General features: G+C 36.8%; 1 protein-coding gene across 6 annotated transcripts in view; it reads right to left on the reverse strand.

The window, feature by feature from the left end:
• The window catches only part of frmd4ba (FERM domain containing 4Ba), a 39,950-nt gene that overhangs the window by 17,852 nt on the left and 2,427 nt on the right, over positions 1-19,671 (reverse strand). For 2 of the 6 annotated variants that reach the window (XM_043241968.1, XM_043241969.1), the window contains exons 1-8: positions 10,252-10,472; positions 8,556-8,663; positions 5,688-5,753; positions 5,506-5,600; positions 4,958-5,050; positions 4,688-4,772; positions 3,269-3,325; positions 2,851-2,873 (exon numbers count right to left, since the gene is read on the reverse strand). In XM_043241968.1, coding sequence (XP_043097903.1) covers positions 2,851-2,873; positions 3,269-3,325; positions 4,688-4,772; positions 4,958-5,050; positions 5,506-5,600; positions 5,688-5,753; positions 8,556-8,663; positions 10,252-10,413 — 689 coding nt within the window. In that variant the 5' untranslated portion in view covers positions 10,414-10,472. Of the gene's footprint in view, positions 1-2,850; positions 2,874-3,268; positions 3,326-4,687; positions 4,773-4,957; positions 5,051-5,505; positions 5,601-5,687; positions 5,754-8,555; positions 8,664-10,251; positions 10,473-19,671 lie in introns of those variants that run through there. The other 4 variants (XM_043241970.1, XM_043241971.1, XM_043241972.1 and 1 more) reach the window with 4 other exon arrangements.

Genomic DNA, 19,671 nt, shown 5'->3' on the forward strand with positions numbered 1-19,671 from the left:
TCCAGACATCTGATCTGCTTTAGCAACCTTTGATCTGATCTTTTCCAAAGCTCCAGTAGGCAATATTGCTTTTACAGCAAGCAATTACTCAGAAAACGGTGCAAAAACGGATCTATGTGCGCAGAACAATGTAAAACCATAACATTCGATTCACAATACTTAGAAAATTAACTAAAAACAAAAGGAAACGGGTTACAGAATTGATAACACTTAAAACCTTTCTAACCCTGCTTATCAGCCCATTAATACCTTGCTTGACAAAGCACCACTATATTCCCTGGCGCACTTCCCTTTCCAAGCCAGTTGGTTCTGTAGTTCAGCAATTTATGATAAGTTAGAAGGTATAAATCTAGCGGGCTGGGTTGATGATGTGGTAAAATACAGTAAGCTGGTGCCCTGAGACCGCAATGCCTTGTCAGCAATCTGGAATTCATTATGCTGTCTGTACTATCAAACGGTTGGCAAGGAAGGGCGGGCAAATGCTTAACCCAGCACAAGCAACGCATGGAGGAGTTAGAACCATGTGTCAGCTTTTTCAAGAATACACTTACCCTCACTGCAAGTAAATCAGTGGGAAATGGGTCATTTGAAGTCGGTGTCCTTGAACCGAAGGCAACTTTTGGGCAACTTCAGGTTCCGCAAAAGTAGTATTTAATGAAGTCCTCGCTGTTTATTATAAAAAGTGGCACCCTGAGCTTTCTATATTCTCTCTACAGACCTAGGACATATGGAGGGTGATCTAGGAGAACCCCCGCTTGGTTTCTCCGACATAAACTGCAGACAGATGACATCAGCATCCTGCATGACGCCCTATCGTCTGCCAACGGGAGATGTCTCCACTCCCTCTCCTCTAACATCTATGTAGTCTTAACAGTGGAGAGGAGGAGAGGTTTATATGGAGAGAGGTGGGGGTCTTCTAACTTCCTACATAAACTTAAAGCCCTGGGCCTCCAAATGAAACCGCTCAGGCTTTATGAGATCTGGGAGCCTTCATCCACATGAAAATAACAGAAACCAGAGGAAGAGAAGGTCTGAAGGCTTGCTGTATCCAAAGCCCACTTAAACTATAAAAGCACGCTACCAGTAATGATACACTGCTACCAGAACTACTCGACTGCACTGGCTAAATATTTGCCCGCAAAAAGTAAAGGGAACATCACCTAAAAAAAAAGTAAAATATAGAAAATGTTCTCACATAAACTACCTTTTTAACCAAAAACTGGGCATTCACAGTTATGGGTTGGGTAAAACCTTAAAGTCTCGCAACTTATTTGATCAAAAATACAGTATAAACTATTATATTTACTGAAATATTCCTACATTTTAAAATATAATTTATTACTGTGATGGCAAAGCTACATTTTTATCAGCCATTACACCAGTTTTTAGTGTCATTCGAACCTACAGAAAAATCTAACCTAAATCTAATCTAAAATGCAAAAACATCACGTTTTTTTCTCCAGGATACTTTGATGAATAGAAAGATTAAAAGAAAAACATTATGAATTAACTGACTCAAACAATGGAACAGTGCCATACAATATTTTGTATATCCTCTTTCTTTTCACTTATTTATTATATTGTTATTGAAATCTAATTTATTTAAAACACACACACACAAAATGAAATATACATGTGTAACTCATTGTCATATAATCAGCCATGCACGATTCCACGGAAAAGAAGAGGAGCGCCAATGTGACACTTCCTGTTGTAGAAGTACCAGACATACAGATAACGTGAAAGGCCAGGTAGCTCCAATATGTCACTTGTGTACTCTAACCTCACATTTTCACGCAAAGCCCTTTCAACAAGTCCCTTTTTTGACAAAAACTTATCAACACAGAAAAAAACAAAGCTTGTCGAGCCATTTTACAAGCTCTTTAACAAGTTCCCCACTATTAAACAAAAGCAGTCATTGTTGCAAGGTAAACATTTTCAGAGTAAAAGGGACTGTTTACACACACCTCTGTTCCCAATAGTGGACAAGCTTTGTTCTCCGATAATGAACAGCAAGGCTATTGAGAAAGAGTAACACATGCTGAACCATTCTGAGCTATTCTCCCTTTCATATTATTTGCATTAACAGATGTGCTATCCCTATGCGTCCCATTCATTGCCTCAAGATCAGTCCATGTTAACAGAGAAGGCAAAGAATTCCATTACTTACAATAACTAATCATTTGGAGTAAACCTCCTGAAAATTTATGAATGGAGAACTAGGTAATGTACCAAACGGTAAGATGACCGATGTTCTCAGAAAGTGGGCAACATTTATAAACAACGAAAATCTCTGAACTCAGTTATGCTCTGCCTTACACAAAGTGCACATGCCAAGAGTCCTTTTTAAGCTTTAAGTCCAGAAATATCCAAGCCAAGGACATATACACCAGATATATTTACTGCCACTTCTACTCACTTATTAAATGTTTCCTTTGGAAATGATCAACTAAGGCTGGATTCACAACAAAACACAGAGGCATATAGCCTAAACATTAACTTAATGACTCTAATTTATAAACTTGGACACTAATTTTTGCAAAAAAGACTGATTGCAAAAAAACATTTTTATTATTATTATTATTATTATTATTATAAAAGTGCATACAGTGATCATATCAATAAGCTCACCCAAATGTCATGGCAGGTGTATGTTACATTAGGCTTGACAACCTGAAAATGTTTTACTTTCTAGTTGATAAACTTTTACTAACTCTATTAACAATTCAAGATTTAAAATCGACTAAATATGCATTTATACGTTATTAATGATCTCTATTTCAGTGGTCGATTACCCTGATCTAATGCGCACGGTGTCTCCACACAAAGATGTGTTAAGGTTTTTCTTACCTTGTGTAATCTCCGCATGCCTCCTAAAGAAAAGAGACAAAATGCTCGTGTTGATGAATCATTCAGACTGAACCTTTATACATGCTTACAATGCGGTAAGAAGCTTAACTCCAGAGTGGGTTTACTACAGACCACACGTCTCTAAACTTTGTATTAGACATTCGCCAGTTAATGAAAAGTTGATCATTAAAGTTAAGTCGTATCCTGGGCATTCAATGCACAAACACAAACATGCAAATACATTACAACAGTTCAGCAAAAACATAAATGCAAAGTGTTGTGTGAAAACAGGACGTGCGATAGCACGCATGTAGTTGTAAAGCAGCTTAAAAACAGTCCGGATACAAATTGCGTATGAAAATGACTCGCAGCGAGTATGTCAAAACTGTTCTAGAGTATTAAAAACATTCTCACTCACCTGAACGGTGTATGCGGCTAACTTAAAAACGATTTCACTCTCCACTTCAATGTTTTCCTGTTGGTTTAAAAAAGGAAGCGGTTAATAACATCGTTTTACTCGTTGGGCTTTCGGCAGACACACCGAATCTAACTATTTATCCCACCAACCGTTTCCACACAGCACAGGTTCCACAGCGGACCACACCATCTTTGTAAATAGACACAGGGTGCCTTAACAAAAATACTCACTTTATCTACTTCACACCCAAAGTATCATTTCACGACTGAAGCGTTATTACAACAACACAAGAACCTAGCACTTTAAAACAATAAAAGTCACTAGTATATGCAAACTGACTGAAAAAAATAACTTGGACCACCCCGTGATGACATGGTACAGTCTGGGAGCAGGTTCAGCGCTCGTGTTTCAACGTGCATCAGAAGAACTTTACTCTAGTGTCTCACGAAAGCAAATAATGGTCAAAACAAACTATATCACCTCGAATAAACTGTCTTCGCCACACGGTCGCGACGGGGTAGTTTCAAATAAATACCAACAGAAGCGTGTGGCTGTTGCGCGACGGTTACAAAAGTGGATATTTAATCAGTCAACATGGGGTCGCTGTACAGCAACGAGTAAAAATCCCTCAGGCACTCAATCACGCCATAAGCAGCGCCCCGCGAGGACCCAGATCACACCATAACACCGCACAAAGACGACAAATGGCTGATTACTAACAGCAATCATACAAATATTTACTTATATTTAAAGCTAATTCCTATATTTCTTCAACAATAAATATTGTATTTAGCTTTAAATAGAAAGCAAACAATTGCAAAATGGACAGTAAATATTTATATACACGTCTATTTTTCAATATAACAATTCAGTGCTACTCAACTGGCTCAATGGCCATATATAACTATTTATTATCAGGTATAACAGTAAAATTCTTTAAACATTTAAGCATTAATCTTTATATTACAGCAGAATGCAAATGGAAAACACTAAAAAAAGCAAAATTAAATTACATACAAAACTATAAAATGACTCGGTAACAAATTATTAGTATTTCCCATCTTTTTGTGGAAAGCACCGAAAAGTAGTAGCCACAAGACTATACTATATATGATTATTTAAAAATTGTGTGATTTACAATAGCAGGTATTTAGACGCACAACATAAGAAAATCTGTCAGATTGAATTAAATTCATACTTTTCTTTCTTTATTAAATGTGTTAGGCTGAATTAGATTTGGTGGTTCGGTAATAGCCTTTATAGATGGAAGAGGCTGGAGAGGAGCCAGCCAACCCAGCAGCATCCTGCTGTGTCAGGGCTGTCATCTGTAAATGCCCGTAATCAAAAAGAACTTAATGGAAGCCACCTGCCAAGCTCTTTTAAAGCCTCACAAAAAAACAAAAAACGTGCATCACTTACATTGTAGACAGATATCTTAGCATTCCGGAAAAACAGTTCAACGGTGGTAGCATCTTTTAGATATGCAACACTCTCAATGTAAAACCTACAAAAAACACAGCAACAGTCAGCGCAGAACATAAATTGACTCCTATAATTAGCCGAAATGTTAATTGCATGTTTTGTAGCATATCTTGTATTTGAATGTTAAAGTTGCATCAGCATGTCTGTGCATCTGGCGCCCCCTATTGGCTAATGTTTGCACATGCAAATGAGTAAATCTCAACTAACCTGACTTGAAATTTGAGCTCAAGAGGACCACTCTTTTTGGAAAAGTCATGGTCCAGCACCCTGCGATCCAGTTGAAGCCAGTTCTTCTGACCCCTGATGAACATCATCAAGTTTAATGGAATGAAATCTGCTATAATGGTAATTTTTTGAAGCTTTTTAAGTACATAATTTAACCTCATGTGATGATGTTGAAAGATATTATATGTTCATTGTCTGAGTGAGTAAATGAATGAATGAATGATCAAAGGATCTTAGCATTGGCAAGAATCCAAAGTTAGCAGGTAAGCATTTAAAAAAAAAGATCTTGTAAAACTGGAATTACCTTTAAAGCCCTACAAAGCCTTTTGTTCGAACTAGCATGCAATTTGACAAAGACGTATAGTAGTTCCGTAGAAGTTTAGTTCTTATTGACGTTGACTGGCTAATGATTACATGCTATACATTGATCTACACAGGAGTGTCTTTGAAATAGTGAAATAGTGCTTAATAAGCAATCATATTAACTACATCTTTCTACACAATGAAAACAAATCACTTCAGCAACTTACTTTTCATCAGTGAAGGAGATTCCAAAGTATTCTTTCTCTTTTAGGTTAAAATGCGATGAAACCAGATCCACGAGATCCCGGGACAACAGTTTTGGCTGTATTAGAAAAATAACAGGTGTTATTTTTATTGCCTATGTTATCTGTCTGTCTGTCTATGAGGTAGAGTGGTGAGTTAGCTTTACCTGCACCAGCAGTTCCAGCTGTCTGTCATCTAGCAGAAGCACCTGACACAGCCGGCCCTCCGTCATCTGTCAAACACAAACACACATACAGTTAGTCTTAAAATATTCCATTTCGTATTTAACTAATTCATAAAAATGTGATAACAACCATATTGTTTAAAAGTGACATTTTAATTGAAATTCATTATTAATTACTGTTTCTTTAGCACCACATTGGAATATCAGATTGATTTCTGAAAGATCACATGCCTGGGATAAGGGCTCCTGAAAAATCAACTTTGCCATCTTAGGCCATCGTTTAATATATTAAATATTTGATATTACATATATTTTATAAAATATATTTATTTCATATATTTAAAAAAACCTTCAAATAGTAGCATTTTTAACATTTTTATTGACCTTGTATATGCGAGTGTAATATTTTGAACATACTCCTCTATGACCTCTAAGACGGATTTAGACATCATCATAACCTTCTGCCATACACATAAACATTAATCTAATGATGTGAAGAGTGTGTCCTCTGATACTTGGTTAATAAATTGGATTGTTTTTCCCATTGAGAAGATTGATCTCTATGAAGAGTCAGCTGGATTTAGATGTGATCTTGGCAGCCTCTTAGCGGGGTGACTTTAGGAGCATTCAGCAATGTCAGAGGAAAAACTAAATTGTGAACATAATTCTTATTTTATTGTTATTTGCATTTATACATCCAATATATTAATTAAATAAAAGTACTACTTATGTATCTCATGTAACTTATTTTGGGTGAAGCATTTGATTTAGAGTGGGAGAGAAAGAGCGAGAGAGGTAGACAGAAAGAGAGAGAGACTTAAAAATCTGAACTGATGTAAACCTGAACTTGTAAGGACACATTGTTCTCTTCACCATGTCTAGTACAACGCTGATATTTATTTTTCGCGGTTTACATCATGTTTTCTTACACAATGGCTGCGCAGCTGCATAGCTGAAAGCCCTTTATGTACAAGACTGAGCCTTAATAGAATTCAATATAATCTGAGTGAACCAAAGTCATGTGAAATTCCAAACTGCAAATCCTTTACTGTTCAAATCCGCCCCCGATAAGCTTCATCATGATAATAAGCATAATTATGTATAATCAATCCACCCTTTAATACTGCATTAAATCAATTGCAAAATGAACACACATAATGAACTTTTCTCCTGTGTGCATCAAAATGGCGATAAGCTTGAGGATTCAACATGGAGCATGCGTGAATTCTACTTAATTAACGAGAACCAAACTATCTCTCTTCACCAGATCCACCAGTACATGTACAGATAACAGTTGATTAATTAACCAAAATTAGTCACTCTCATGTGAATTCATCAACTTTTTATGAGGCTCATTTTTTAAAACAATATAATTGAATGTAATTATTTTAGATTTTACGAATGCTCGGTACAATATTTCTTCAAGAGTAGGCATTTCTTAAATGTAATTGTGATCAAACAAGTAGCTTACCACTGGATAAGAGAGAAAAATCTGAGGGCCGGTCGCCATAAAAAAAAACAAAAAACAAGGACCTGCATTTAAGCCGTCTTAATGGAGAGAATTATTGGTGTTGTTAATTACACAGGCTCCATTGTCTAAGCTTGGATTAGTCACTATAGAAACCCTTTACAGAACTATAGCCCGGCCCGATGAACGTTTAAAGCCATGCTTTAATAAAGCTTGTTCGAATTCATTCCAAATGGTGAACATTATCATCCATTCTTAGGCACTGTTTTCTTAGCTTAATGTTGAGGTTAATATATACATTCTGGTTAGATCAATACCATAGCAGTCAATAACGATTACCATACATTAGGAAAATCTGCTCCACCAGCAATGCAGCGAGCCACACTGGCCTTGATTTGAACTTAATCTTGCCAAAAACAATGCTCTTGGAAGTGCTCTACACTAGACTCAGCATCAGCATTATGTAAGCTTAATGCGGCATCACTTCCCTGCCCCCTAAGAACTTACTTGCCCCCTGCTAAAAAGCCCTCCACTTATCCCTGAAAAAACACCCACTTATGTATTTTCTGCTTGTCCGGTATAGATTTACTCATGCAGAGATCTCACTTGTTTTGTGCTGTCAGACAATGAGCTCATCACTAGTCATTGAGTGGCTGTTGTAGCAGTCTGCTAACTCAGATCGATGTAGACAAAGTTGTTAGTGTAAAGTTTGGGATTGGTAATGAATATTTAAACTTGGATCTTTAATATCTGAAGACAATAAAAGCATAATGGATTTGTATTTGTGTGAATTAAGCCTACATATTTGCAAGTGGGGGAAGGGAATGAGTGACCATGCAAAACGAGAGGGTCATGTGACGTATAACGCTCTTGACATATAGGTCATTCATCCTGAATTCAAACAAAGCCCCATACTCCCTCTACAAAAACATACACAAGCTTGTGGACACAGTTACCACTAGGTCTGATGATTAAAAATGGTACTTTAATCCATTATTAGTACCGCTAGTTCCAAACGTGGTTAGTTACTTAGTTTCAGACACGCATCATCTGTGACCTGCAGACCCTTAACCTCTGAGAGAATCAATTTCGAGTCCAATCTTACACAAATAATACTGTCTCAGGCTGACTCACGAGAAAAACAAAAGGATGAAATGACTCAGACCTACCAGTCCTAAAACGACGTCAAAAAAACATCTGGAGAGAATATCTGTCTGGATGTATAAATGTCACTCAGCTGTGGTGTGATTCTTAATAAAGCTGATTAAAAGAAACGAATAAATAAAATTGGCAATTAAAACCTCTAGTTAAATTTTGATCAGTTTCTCACACATCATATGGGCTCGGGCCATGATCATTAACAAACTTGGAATAGTATGAACCTCTTTTATGGTTTTATATTGTGCTTTTTGGGGCATCTGTGAAGCTTCATGGCCCTCAGAATGGTATCCATTCGCTTTCACCATATGGAAAAGAGTGCTGTCAGCGTCCTGTAAACAAATGATTTTTGTTTGAGAGAAGAAAAAACGAATAATAATAATAAAATAAAGCTAGATATTAGTGTTCTCGGTGACCTACTGTACAGTATACTATGCTATAGAAACATCATCTGACAGTTATGTACTTGACAGTCAGTTTGCTCTTGCTAAACTGCTATGCGATAGTCATTTTAAGGAAGCACTGAAATACCAATCAGCATGCTTTACATTTGCATGTCTTTAGCATGCAGTTTCCCCCACAAAAGTAGTATTTTAGTGTATATTTTATTAATTTATTAATAATCACAACTACAAATCAATGAACGGTTAATTCTTGTTAGAATGACTACATTTTGTTTTATGAAGCCCTTTCTTTTACCGACCATTTGTCGACAAAGAAAAGCAAATATCTCTATTTACTCCAGATTTAGGGAAAGTAAGCTGACACGTTTTTCACGCAGTGTCCACATGGCCAATAAACATCTGTCTTCACAGAGTTTGAAGAAAGACCTTTCTTCAGATACACACACACTAGAAAGATACTTTCTACAAATGCTTTACATGCAACTCACAAACAACTTTTAAAGAGCTTTAGAAAAGCTCATGGTTGTTTACCAATTCAGATTTCTTTGAGGATAAAAAGCATCCGTTGGAGAAACTACATCAGTTTATTACATATTACATCTCATGAATGGCTGAATCCAGGTTAAGGTTATTAGAACAGCATTCTTTAGAAACAATGACTTCAGACAGACCACAGCACAACAATAAGAGGAGAAACAGTGACGCTCACGCTCATGAAGTACATGAATTGACCAGATAGTGCTATGACAACGTCCAAAAGAAGAATTTACATTTATATTTTGACTTAACAGAAATACTCTCAGTACAACTCAACTAAACTTCTTGTCCGACACCTACTGGAGTAGTTCTGTCATCAGTTACACACCCTCATGTTGTTCCAAAACCCATATGCCTTTCTATCTTCCATGACGCATGGAAGAGTTTTACATGTATGGTGGCAGCAGCTGTCAAGTAAGAGTTTAATTTTAACAATAAACCCAATTAGATTTTTTCTTCACATAAGCTTTCACAAGACTTGGAATAATTCGTATAGGCTACTTTTATATAGTTTTTTTATTGTTTAGCTAAAATCCATGGTCTCCATCCACTTATATGAAGCAGCTACTAGCCTACATTAAGCTGAATTTATCATTCCTTTATGTTCCACAAAAGAAATTAAATCATACGTGTTTGGACAAACATAAGAGGGAGTAAATTATTATATAATTTTTCCTTGGATAGCACACCTGTTCATTTACTGTGGATTTACACTATTACTCAAAAGAATGGGATCAGTACAAGTTTTTGTTGTTTATGAAACCAAGATTTTTTTTACTTAGTCAAAAATACAGTAATATTACTACAATTACAAAAGCTGAATTGTCAACAGCCATTGTCAACTCCAGTCTCTTACCTTTACTGTTAATTTTGATCGATTTAATGCACCCTTGATGACTAAATCTATTGAATATATTTTATATATGACCCCAAAACTTTGTATAGTAGTGTACATGACATACACGTAGACATCTCATACCTGGTAGACATCTCCCAGATGACACCATGTCTGCAGAAACCTCCTACATGGCACAAGCCCATCGCTGTAGCATCTCCTCAGCACCTGTTCAGCCACAGTCCACACTAACTGACTTCCAGAGGCCAGCAGATCCTCCACGCCACAAAATAAGCCCAACGCCATCCCTGTTTGTCTGGCACACTAAGAAGCTGTATGCTCCCTCTGAGGCTGATGTAACCTAACTAGAGCCTGGAAGAGCCAGGGTCGGAATGCCACTGGCTGGGTTTGAGGCTCTGTGTGTAGGCATCTGTCCAAGACTTTCCCCCTTGGAAGAGCGCACAGAGAGAGGGCAGGCCACAAACAATACACACTCAGAGACAAGCCTATACTGAAGCTCCATAGACATACTGCACACACTCATATACAAAAGAATGTGAGCAGTGCAAACTCACATACACGCACATATTTACGCAAATTGTACACAATGACCGTCCCAGCCGTGCCAGTCCCACCTCATAAACAAAAGTTGTGGTTTCTCTGAGCTTTTCACAAGTGTATGTCTTTTGTGACCAACGTTTTACAGACACTTATATAAGACCAATCAAATGAGAATATTTTGTTAGTCATAGCGATTAAAATAGAGGCACACACTTTGATATTTTTGTCTTATTGAAAAGGTAAGGGTTACGAGCTGCTTCTGTATAAAATTGCGTCTAAGGGTGTTTGTTCTGTAAAGTTTCCACCAGATGCCACACTAGTTCACCACCCGGCATATTCCATAAAGGAAAAATGTTTAAAAATACCTACTTTCATTTGAGCCATAGGCAATATAGGAGCTTGATGAGTTATGACTAACGCCCAAACTTCCTTTAAATTATAAAGGAAATTTAAGGGTCTTCATTGGACAAAATAGAATAAACTAGGCCATTTTCCATCCTCTCAGTGAACCCCTCAACTAAATCTGTCATCCATTTGACCTCTAGGTTTCCACAGCAACATTTCCTGTTCCAAATTTGTTTAGATTGCATTCAATATGTCAGATGTTCAAGTTCCAAAAGGATGTTTTTCTTTCTTTTCCTGCTGTCTGTGTATTTCGGGTCTTGCATTACACATCTTGGGGTAGAGTACAGACCTAAAGGTCATTCTGAGAGGGAATTGTACAAATCAAAGAGGAACACGCACACGCAGCTGTCATATTTGGCAGAAGTTTCGACGGAGGTTTATATGTCTCTGTATGTTTGTAAGATTAAAATCTTCTAAAGCGTAAAGAAAGCACTAGAAATAAAAGGATGTGATGCAAACAGACTCTCAGAAATAGCTAGAAAAGAATAAAACACTTGAATAGGATTTCACTAAAATTGCTTATTCTGGGAGGTAAACAGAATCTGAAAATGATGCAAATGAATTCCATAGAGAGAATGGAGAAACACAAGAAGTAAACAAGTCAGTTAAGTGGAAGCTCCGTAGTTAAAAACTACTAAGAAAAATGGGCCTATCAATACAATACTGTATGCACAATAAAAAAAAAAAGACTAGTAGGACTGCACTTTGTGACAACAGTGACGTGATAAATTACAGTAGTTGTGCATAGAGTACATTTAAACAAGTCAACACACACAACACATATATTTGCTTCAGTGTAACAGGTAATAAGAGTAACACTACTGTTCAAAAGTCTGAGTTGGTAAGATTTAAAAAGTTTTTGAAAGAACTCTCTAATGCTATACTAATATTGTAAAATATTAAAATAGAAACTATTTAAATATATTATAAAAAAAATTGTCCTTTTACCACACACTTTGCAGCTTGTGAAAATCAGCCTTTATATAATATACAGCATTACAGACACTATGAAAGCTAACGAAAGTGAATACAAACCTCTTGCCGTCCCACAGTTCTGAGCATAAATATTTATATGGGCAAAAAAAGAACAAAAATAAAAATAAAATACAAGCTGTTGCATTAAACAAGACTTAGTTTAAAAAGCCTCCAACCATGACTGACAAAGTTGTGATCCGTGTTGAACAGCCATTTATGTTAAGCACTGATTGGATGCTGGGAGGCAAAGAGTCAAGGGTTTAAGTGCATTCTGGGAATTCAAAGAGCCTGTGGCATTGGTAAGAGTAAACACCGGGGTTGGAAACAGGTCTAGCATTGATCTGTAAGAGCCTTACTCCTCAACCTTAGTGTGAAACTAGAAGATGAAAACAATTAAAATTCAACCAAAAAAAAACAAAACAAAAAAAACCTTATTTATTTATTTTTAATAACAGTCCCAAATAATGTAGGTTTCTGAATAAGGCATTCAATTGTACACTCAGCTATTTTTGTATAATAAACACTACGCCATACAAAGTCAACTGATTTCTTGTTTTTCTTGTGTGACTCCATTGGCTCTTTATTTCTCACATATTAAAAATAAACAAAACAAAATAAATTTAAAAAAACATATTCGTAAAATAGTTTTTGCAATGCAGTACTAATCAACCTTTAAAGTTTATTCTATAATGACTAGCTGACTTCTGCTTAAATATATGTCATTGTTTATATTTCGGACTTTTAAATTACATTTACGTATTAATCATTATTCATATTCAAAATCAATTAGTTAATAGGCCTACTTCACTATATTGACAGTGAAAAATATCAAGATATTTTATTTGTTGTTATATAATTGATTAAAGAATCCTTGCAGATAATACATTTAGCTCAGGACAGAATACACTGAGGAATATGAAGTTGCAAGTCATTCCCAGTGGAAGGTCTTAGGTAATTCGCTTGGGACATCTGACAAGAAGTATCTGGTTAAACCTCTCAGGTGTGTGTGTGTGTGTGTGTGAGAGTGAGTGTAAGTGAAGAGAGAGAGAGAGAGAGAGAGAGAGAGAGAGAGCATGAGTCCAAAAACATAAATATCAAACGCACATACACGAAATGCTTAAAATACAGGCTCTAAATCTGGAATGGAAGTACATGCACACAAACACACACACACACACACAAACACACACACATACACAGCACGAGGTTCACACTCTACGAAAGGAAAATAACTACCTGTATTCACAAACACACAGATCAGTCAAGGTCCACATAATGCCTGCACCTTTAAAAGTAAACACAGCTGTAGCTTTTGAAGCCATATTTTAGGACGAAACTAAAAAGAAAGCATATTGTTCACTAAAAAACAAAGACTTTCACATCAATGTGTGGGAAAAACATCAAATAGCAAATTTAATTTCCACATGTTGTGTTCAAAAGGCACAAACATCTGGGGAAGCATGCCCAGGAGCTAGTGATGGGTTGTGCTTTGCTTTGTGTGTTATGCGTTATTACAAACATTACACGTTATTGCCACAGAAACTGTGGAGATACAGTTACAGCTTTGGCCGACATTGAATGATGACCTCACACACTGGCACTTGTTCGGTGTCATGTGCATAAACTCAAGCTCTCAGTGACATGAGATCCTATTCATTTTAATGGCATTGACGCTTGATGGCACCCTGCTGGTAATTAAATGGCTATTGTATTTCCAACACAAACAAGACAATCACATGTTTTGTTATGTGACATCAGCAAATTTACATAGACTGGGCCAAATTGGGGGAAGGACATGATCCCAGCTGAATTAAAAAAAAAAAAAATCTAAATCAAAAAGAATGTATTATTGTCTCATTGATGTTGTGATCAAAAGCTTTCAATCTCTTATGTCCAAATCATCTGCAAATGAACGGTCTCTGACAAGATTCATTAAAACATTTTCCAGCTAAAAAAACATCCTCTATTCATAATGTTCCTTTCTCATTTGAATGAGAAATATGCGCTGATCAAGCACTGCAAAACCAGTTCTAAATACCAACAGCATGTCACTGGATTTTGATGTGAGAGGACAAGAGGAGATGGACCTTTTCACTGAATGAAGCATTACGGATTACAGCCCAAAATAGTTAAAACATGGATTTGTTTCTAACAAACATACAGCTTTTCAGATGCTAACTGATGGACTGGAGTCATGTGAATTGCTTACAAATTATTGTCCTTTTTTTTTTTATCATCTTTTAAAACTTTCATTTTGACGGCACCCATTCACTAAAAAGGATCCGTTGGCAAGAAAGTGATACAAAGCTAAATCATTCAAAATCTGTTCCGATAAAGAAACAAACTTATCTACATCTTGGAAGGCCAGAGGCAGGGTCATTTTTCAGCAAGATTTAAAAAAAAAAATGTCTGTCTTTTTCTCTTTGTTTCAGTCTTTATCTTTCTCTCGCCAAAAGAAACTCCCATGGTTCCATTCATACACTGATTTGTATTAATGAGCTAATTTCCACTGAGAACCCAGAGGAGGGCGGCACAGAACTGCCATCCTCATCATCCTCTGCAGATCCCCCAGCATAGCAATAATGTGACATCAATTACCAAATGCAATATGAGCACATTTAATTGGCTGAAAGGGGAAGGCATTTCATGCATCCAGAGGGCATACACACTTCGACATGATGGGTATGCAGCTGGTTCAAAGTACACGCGTGCATATCAACAGCTGATGGCCCCAAAAGTGTGCATCGCTATGCTCTGAGAAGTGCAGTGTCTGCATTACCCTTTCATTACTGGGATGCCTTCCAAACCATTCAGCTACTGTACAGAGCCAACGCCGCACGGCTGTTTGACCAGCCTCCTGACTGACTGAAGTCTCTGTTGGGTTACAGATGGTTTGACAGGTGGATTGCTGGAAGGAAAATCAATAATATTCTGAAGCGAATGAAAAGAGTTATGATCTCAAAATGCCGTTTCGCAATCTGTAAAAATAATAATGTTTTTTCATAACCGAGATATCAGATCAGCTGCGTTACATTTTAATTTAAAATGCCTTAGGAGGAAAAGGCATGGGTCTCTGATCTTTGGTTTATATAAACCATAAGCATTAGTACTACAGTTATGTTTGTAATATACAGTTTGTTTTGTTTTCTACTGCTCAAAAGTGTAGGGTCACAAACATGACAGTATTTAAAATGTTACAAAAAAACTTTGCAATAAAAAAAAATAAAATCTTGACATGAACAGTTTTCACAAATATACAAAAGTTGTTTTCAACATAAATGTTAAAAAGTTTTTGAGAACCAAATAAAGATATAAGAATATTATTTGATTGAAGACTTGATTAATGATAGTTTAAATTCAGATTTGCCATTGCAGAAATAAACTGCATTTTAAAATACATTCAAACAGGTATTCTTAAATTAATATTTCAGAATACTACCGTTATCATGTTACACCTGGCACTTCTGACTTGGGCTAGCGAGCAACTATAGCCACCACCGCGACAAACTATATAGCGACACATTAAAATCCATTCAGAAATTCCCCAAAATTGACGTCTTTATGAAGATTAAGAAATATAATCTTTTACGACTTCATGAATATTGAAGCTTAGGCGTTTAGATTACAGTAAGTCTTTGCTTTATGTGTCCTGGTGGGGTTTTAGTATCTGGGCTGTCACAGCGAGCCTATTGAAGTGTCTTTTTGACTGGGATTTGAGGCTGATGTAGGCCATAGAACACAGAGCTGGGTTATGTTGGAACCTCTGAACCATGACAAAAAGGATGGGTGTGAGTGAGTGAGTGTGTGTCTGTGTGTGCGCATAACACAGATGCCACGGAGCAGACGGGGGAGGTGGTCACTGCTGCTTCTGCCCAGCGCTCTGCGTGTACTGTCTGTCTGCCCCCTCTAATAAGGTCCCCACGGGATTGTGGGTGCAGGGGCTTTGCAGAACGGTAGATTGAGAACGTGGGGCCACTGGGTTTAAATATCATTTGCAAGAGATGAAAACCATGAATGGATTCTCGTGGTTTCACTGTGGGGGGGTTGACAATGGCAAAGAAAAGAGTGAGAGGGCAAGAAAGAGCTGGGGAGAGATAAAGACAACGACTGAATAAAACATTTTTTAAAGCTAGCTATCATAGTAATAGGCAACTAATTTGTGACTTTAACGGTTCAAATAGTGAATATTTTGGTCAAGCACTGAATAAAATTCCCAACAATTTGCTAAATTATTAATATGACATATGCTGAAAATATAAGTGGACTATTTTGGATTCTAAATCTAAATCTTTTAAATTCACAACATCAAACATATTTTCTCTTTTTTATTTGATTATATGGTTCTGTATATTTTATTATTTTTATATTTAGCACTTTCTGTAACTTATTCGATCATGACCCACCAGTTGAGAAGCACTTGCATAATCCATGTCACATGATTCTTAGAAAATGATGTGTACACTGTATACATAAAACATTCTGAAGACCACAACTGAATGTATCCTTACCCTGATATGTTTATATATGCGCATTTTTGTGAATCTGTAATCGCAGTGCTACTGAAGCATAAGAAGCATTTAGCTTATCCCATCTCTCTTGGCTCTTGTCCTTATTAATATTTAATGTTCCCTCTCGGTCCACAACACATCATCCACTATACATTATGCAAACTACCACTGTGTTAACATTTCAAAACATTTGTACCGAACCTTACGTCCTTGTCTCTTGGCATATTGTTCAAAATCAGTGTGACGTTTCACCTTCATTTTACCCATGCTAAAATTCTCTTTTCTGGGTGTGTAATAATATTTGGAGATAGAATCTATTTAATAAGATGAGCTATGTATTTGTTATTGCAACACAACAGGTTCAAGCTAAGGTCGCTGCTGTAAAAGGCCATGTGTTCAGTTTTTTTTTTTTTTTTTTTTCAGATAAAGACACAACCTCAACCTCTTGTAAAACTGTTTATTTCTCATGTAACTTTGTTTGCTATTGAACTGACCAAACGCGTGCAAAATGAACCTGTAATAATTCACAGTCCTTGAACATGTGGTGGATGAGAACATTTGTGCTCATTTAGACTATTCAGAATGAGAAGTATACAGAAAATGTTTTATATACCAACACCTACATTTCAAATCCACAAGGAACATGTGTATGTAAATTTGCATACTCTGTACGGTATATACTGTATATATTACAGGAATAGTACAATAAATATAAGATGCTTTATTTAACATTGCCTTCTGCTGAGTCCATGAACAGGAAACAGAAGGACAGAACAATTAAATGACTTTAACAGAGATCTTTATCCTCTCTCATGCTGGTAAATGGCCCACAGACACATGCCATGTGTCAGCATAAATAAACAAGACAGGGCACAGCAGGGAAAGCCAATGCACTAGCTAGTCATTCGCAGACATGACAAGATGGATCACAACATGCCACCTGCACTCTTTTCTCTAAATCTAATCACAATAACCCAGTCATACAAGATGGGAAAGAAAAAAATCAGCAAAAGCACCGCCATTCTCACGATGAAAAGATAAGGACTTCACTGCGAATTGCTGATGATGTATGAAATAGGCCTTAGTCAAAAATCCTGCAAAGCTTTATTAACTGCTTTGGGCAACAATTCAATCACGTGTTGCTGGTCATTCGCGGCATGAGAAGGTCACTGGCCTTTGACAATACTTTATGAAGGCCTTTGCCTCAGCCCAAGGCTAGTCATACCTGACGATTAGCTTACAGTGACAGGCTCTCTCTTTCTTTGAGTCATACAGATTTCTGAGTTTAAAGGCCAAAGCAGGGAAACTGACTAAATATCAAGTTACTAATTACGCAGAGGTCATCCTGAGTAGCAAAGTGTTCAAAGGACAGATCTGAAAAAAGTTAAATCTTCTTTGACATTTTGACAAGAATTTGTGAGTAAAAGTCAGCTATTTGAAACTAGAGGGTTTACTGAGGAGTTCTGAATAGTCGCACATTTACAAATTTACAAATGTGGCACAGTATTCACAGCCTTCATCAGACTTTTTATTGCTGCACAGAGGTGGAATGGACAGGTGGATTCCTATTGGCTGTAAATCAGTTTTTGATCACTGAAAGTGATTTCAATGGTATCAGTCTCTTTAGCTGTATATAGACATAATTTCAGATGCAATTCTTGCGAATTAACAAAAACCTTACAGGTTTGGAATGACATGATGCTGAGTAATTAATGGGATAATTAATATATGGGATAACTATCCTGAAGTCTAGGGTATTTATCATTTGTTTTACCATTTATCAAATGAAAATCCAACACACTCATGGTAATCAAACTATTTTACAGTATGTTTTTGAAAATTGGTGGCAAATTCATAGTCTTATTCCTAGATTTTTACATGATGTGCATGGTTACTCCACACGGATATGGGAATGAACCTTCATATTTATGTTTAAGAAAAACTTTTCCACACAAATCGCATTCATAAAATAAAATGATACTTATGGAAAATTATAAATCACATAACTTACCTATATAACACCTCTCCCTAACAACACCACACCGTTTAAAGTATAAACAATTTCTGTAGCACAAACAGTGTGGGGCAAAATGACAACTGAAGTCCACTAAGGCTTAGGAGGTTTGTTCAAATGAACAAGCGCCACTAATAATGCAGCATCTGTTACTGAAAAATGATGTTTCTTTAAGGCTGAATAATCATTAAAAAGCAAAGGGCATGTGGTGGATTTGATTGTCACTCATTGTAATATGAAAAGCAATTCCTTAACCATCTGCTAGATGAAAAGGGCTCCTGACCTGTGTCCATTTCCTGCCTGGAGTTCATTGTCACTGTGGCCTTAGGGCTGTATGTGTTCTACTAACCTAACCCACCATTTATGAAACATCTTTCTGATAATGTTTACCATATTACAAGACATTGCATTCACTCTATCCATCTCTCTTGAAAAGGAGGCATGGAGATAAAACAGAAATATTGAAGAATCAGCCATGACCCCTCCAGCGCTACCACATATGTGGAGCAGCACCATACAGCTCTATTGATTTCCACTGTATCCAGACTGTAGGCCATGTCTATTTTTCAGTGAGGATGTTTCCATACCAAGGCCTCTCTTGAGAGAGGAAAAATACACACACACACACACACACACACACACACACACACCAGCAGTGGTAGGCGAGACAGCAGCGGATGGCCCATTATCATGAGCGCTTCCTTTCTGTGTCTAGGTGGACTGATATTAATAGTCGCTCTCATTCGGGCATTGATGGAATGTAATTGAACATATGCCTGCCAGTGGGAAAGAGAAAATGAGTTATAACTATGGGGATCATTCTCACTTTTCCCTGGAGAACAGTAGCAGGGCATCACGGAAGCTAAAGTTCAATTACTGGAACAAAACAGCACCACTTTTATAAAAACATTCCGATTTTTAGCTGGTCCGAGCTTTTAACTTGATATAATTATATAAAGATTTATGCAGTGATGGATAAATGGGCAAAATCATTATTTTATGAAATCTGTATTTCACTGATTGACACACACAAAAAATAAATAGTCCTGAGGGCAGGTTTTTATAGACTCCCAAACGTAGTTTGGATCCTTCATTTTTAAG

This window comes from Puntigrus tetrazona, chromosome 6, assembly GCF_018831695.1.
Source record: "Puntigrus tetrazona isolate hp1 chromosome 6, ASM1883169v1, whole genome shotgun sequence".
In the NCBI taxonomy this organism is placed as follows: domain Eukaryota; kingdom Metazoa; phylum Chordata; class Actinopteri; order Cypriniformes; family Cyprinidae; genus Puntigrus; species Puntigrus tetrazona.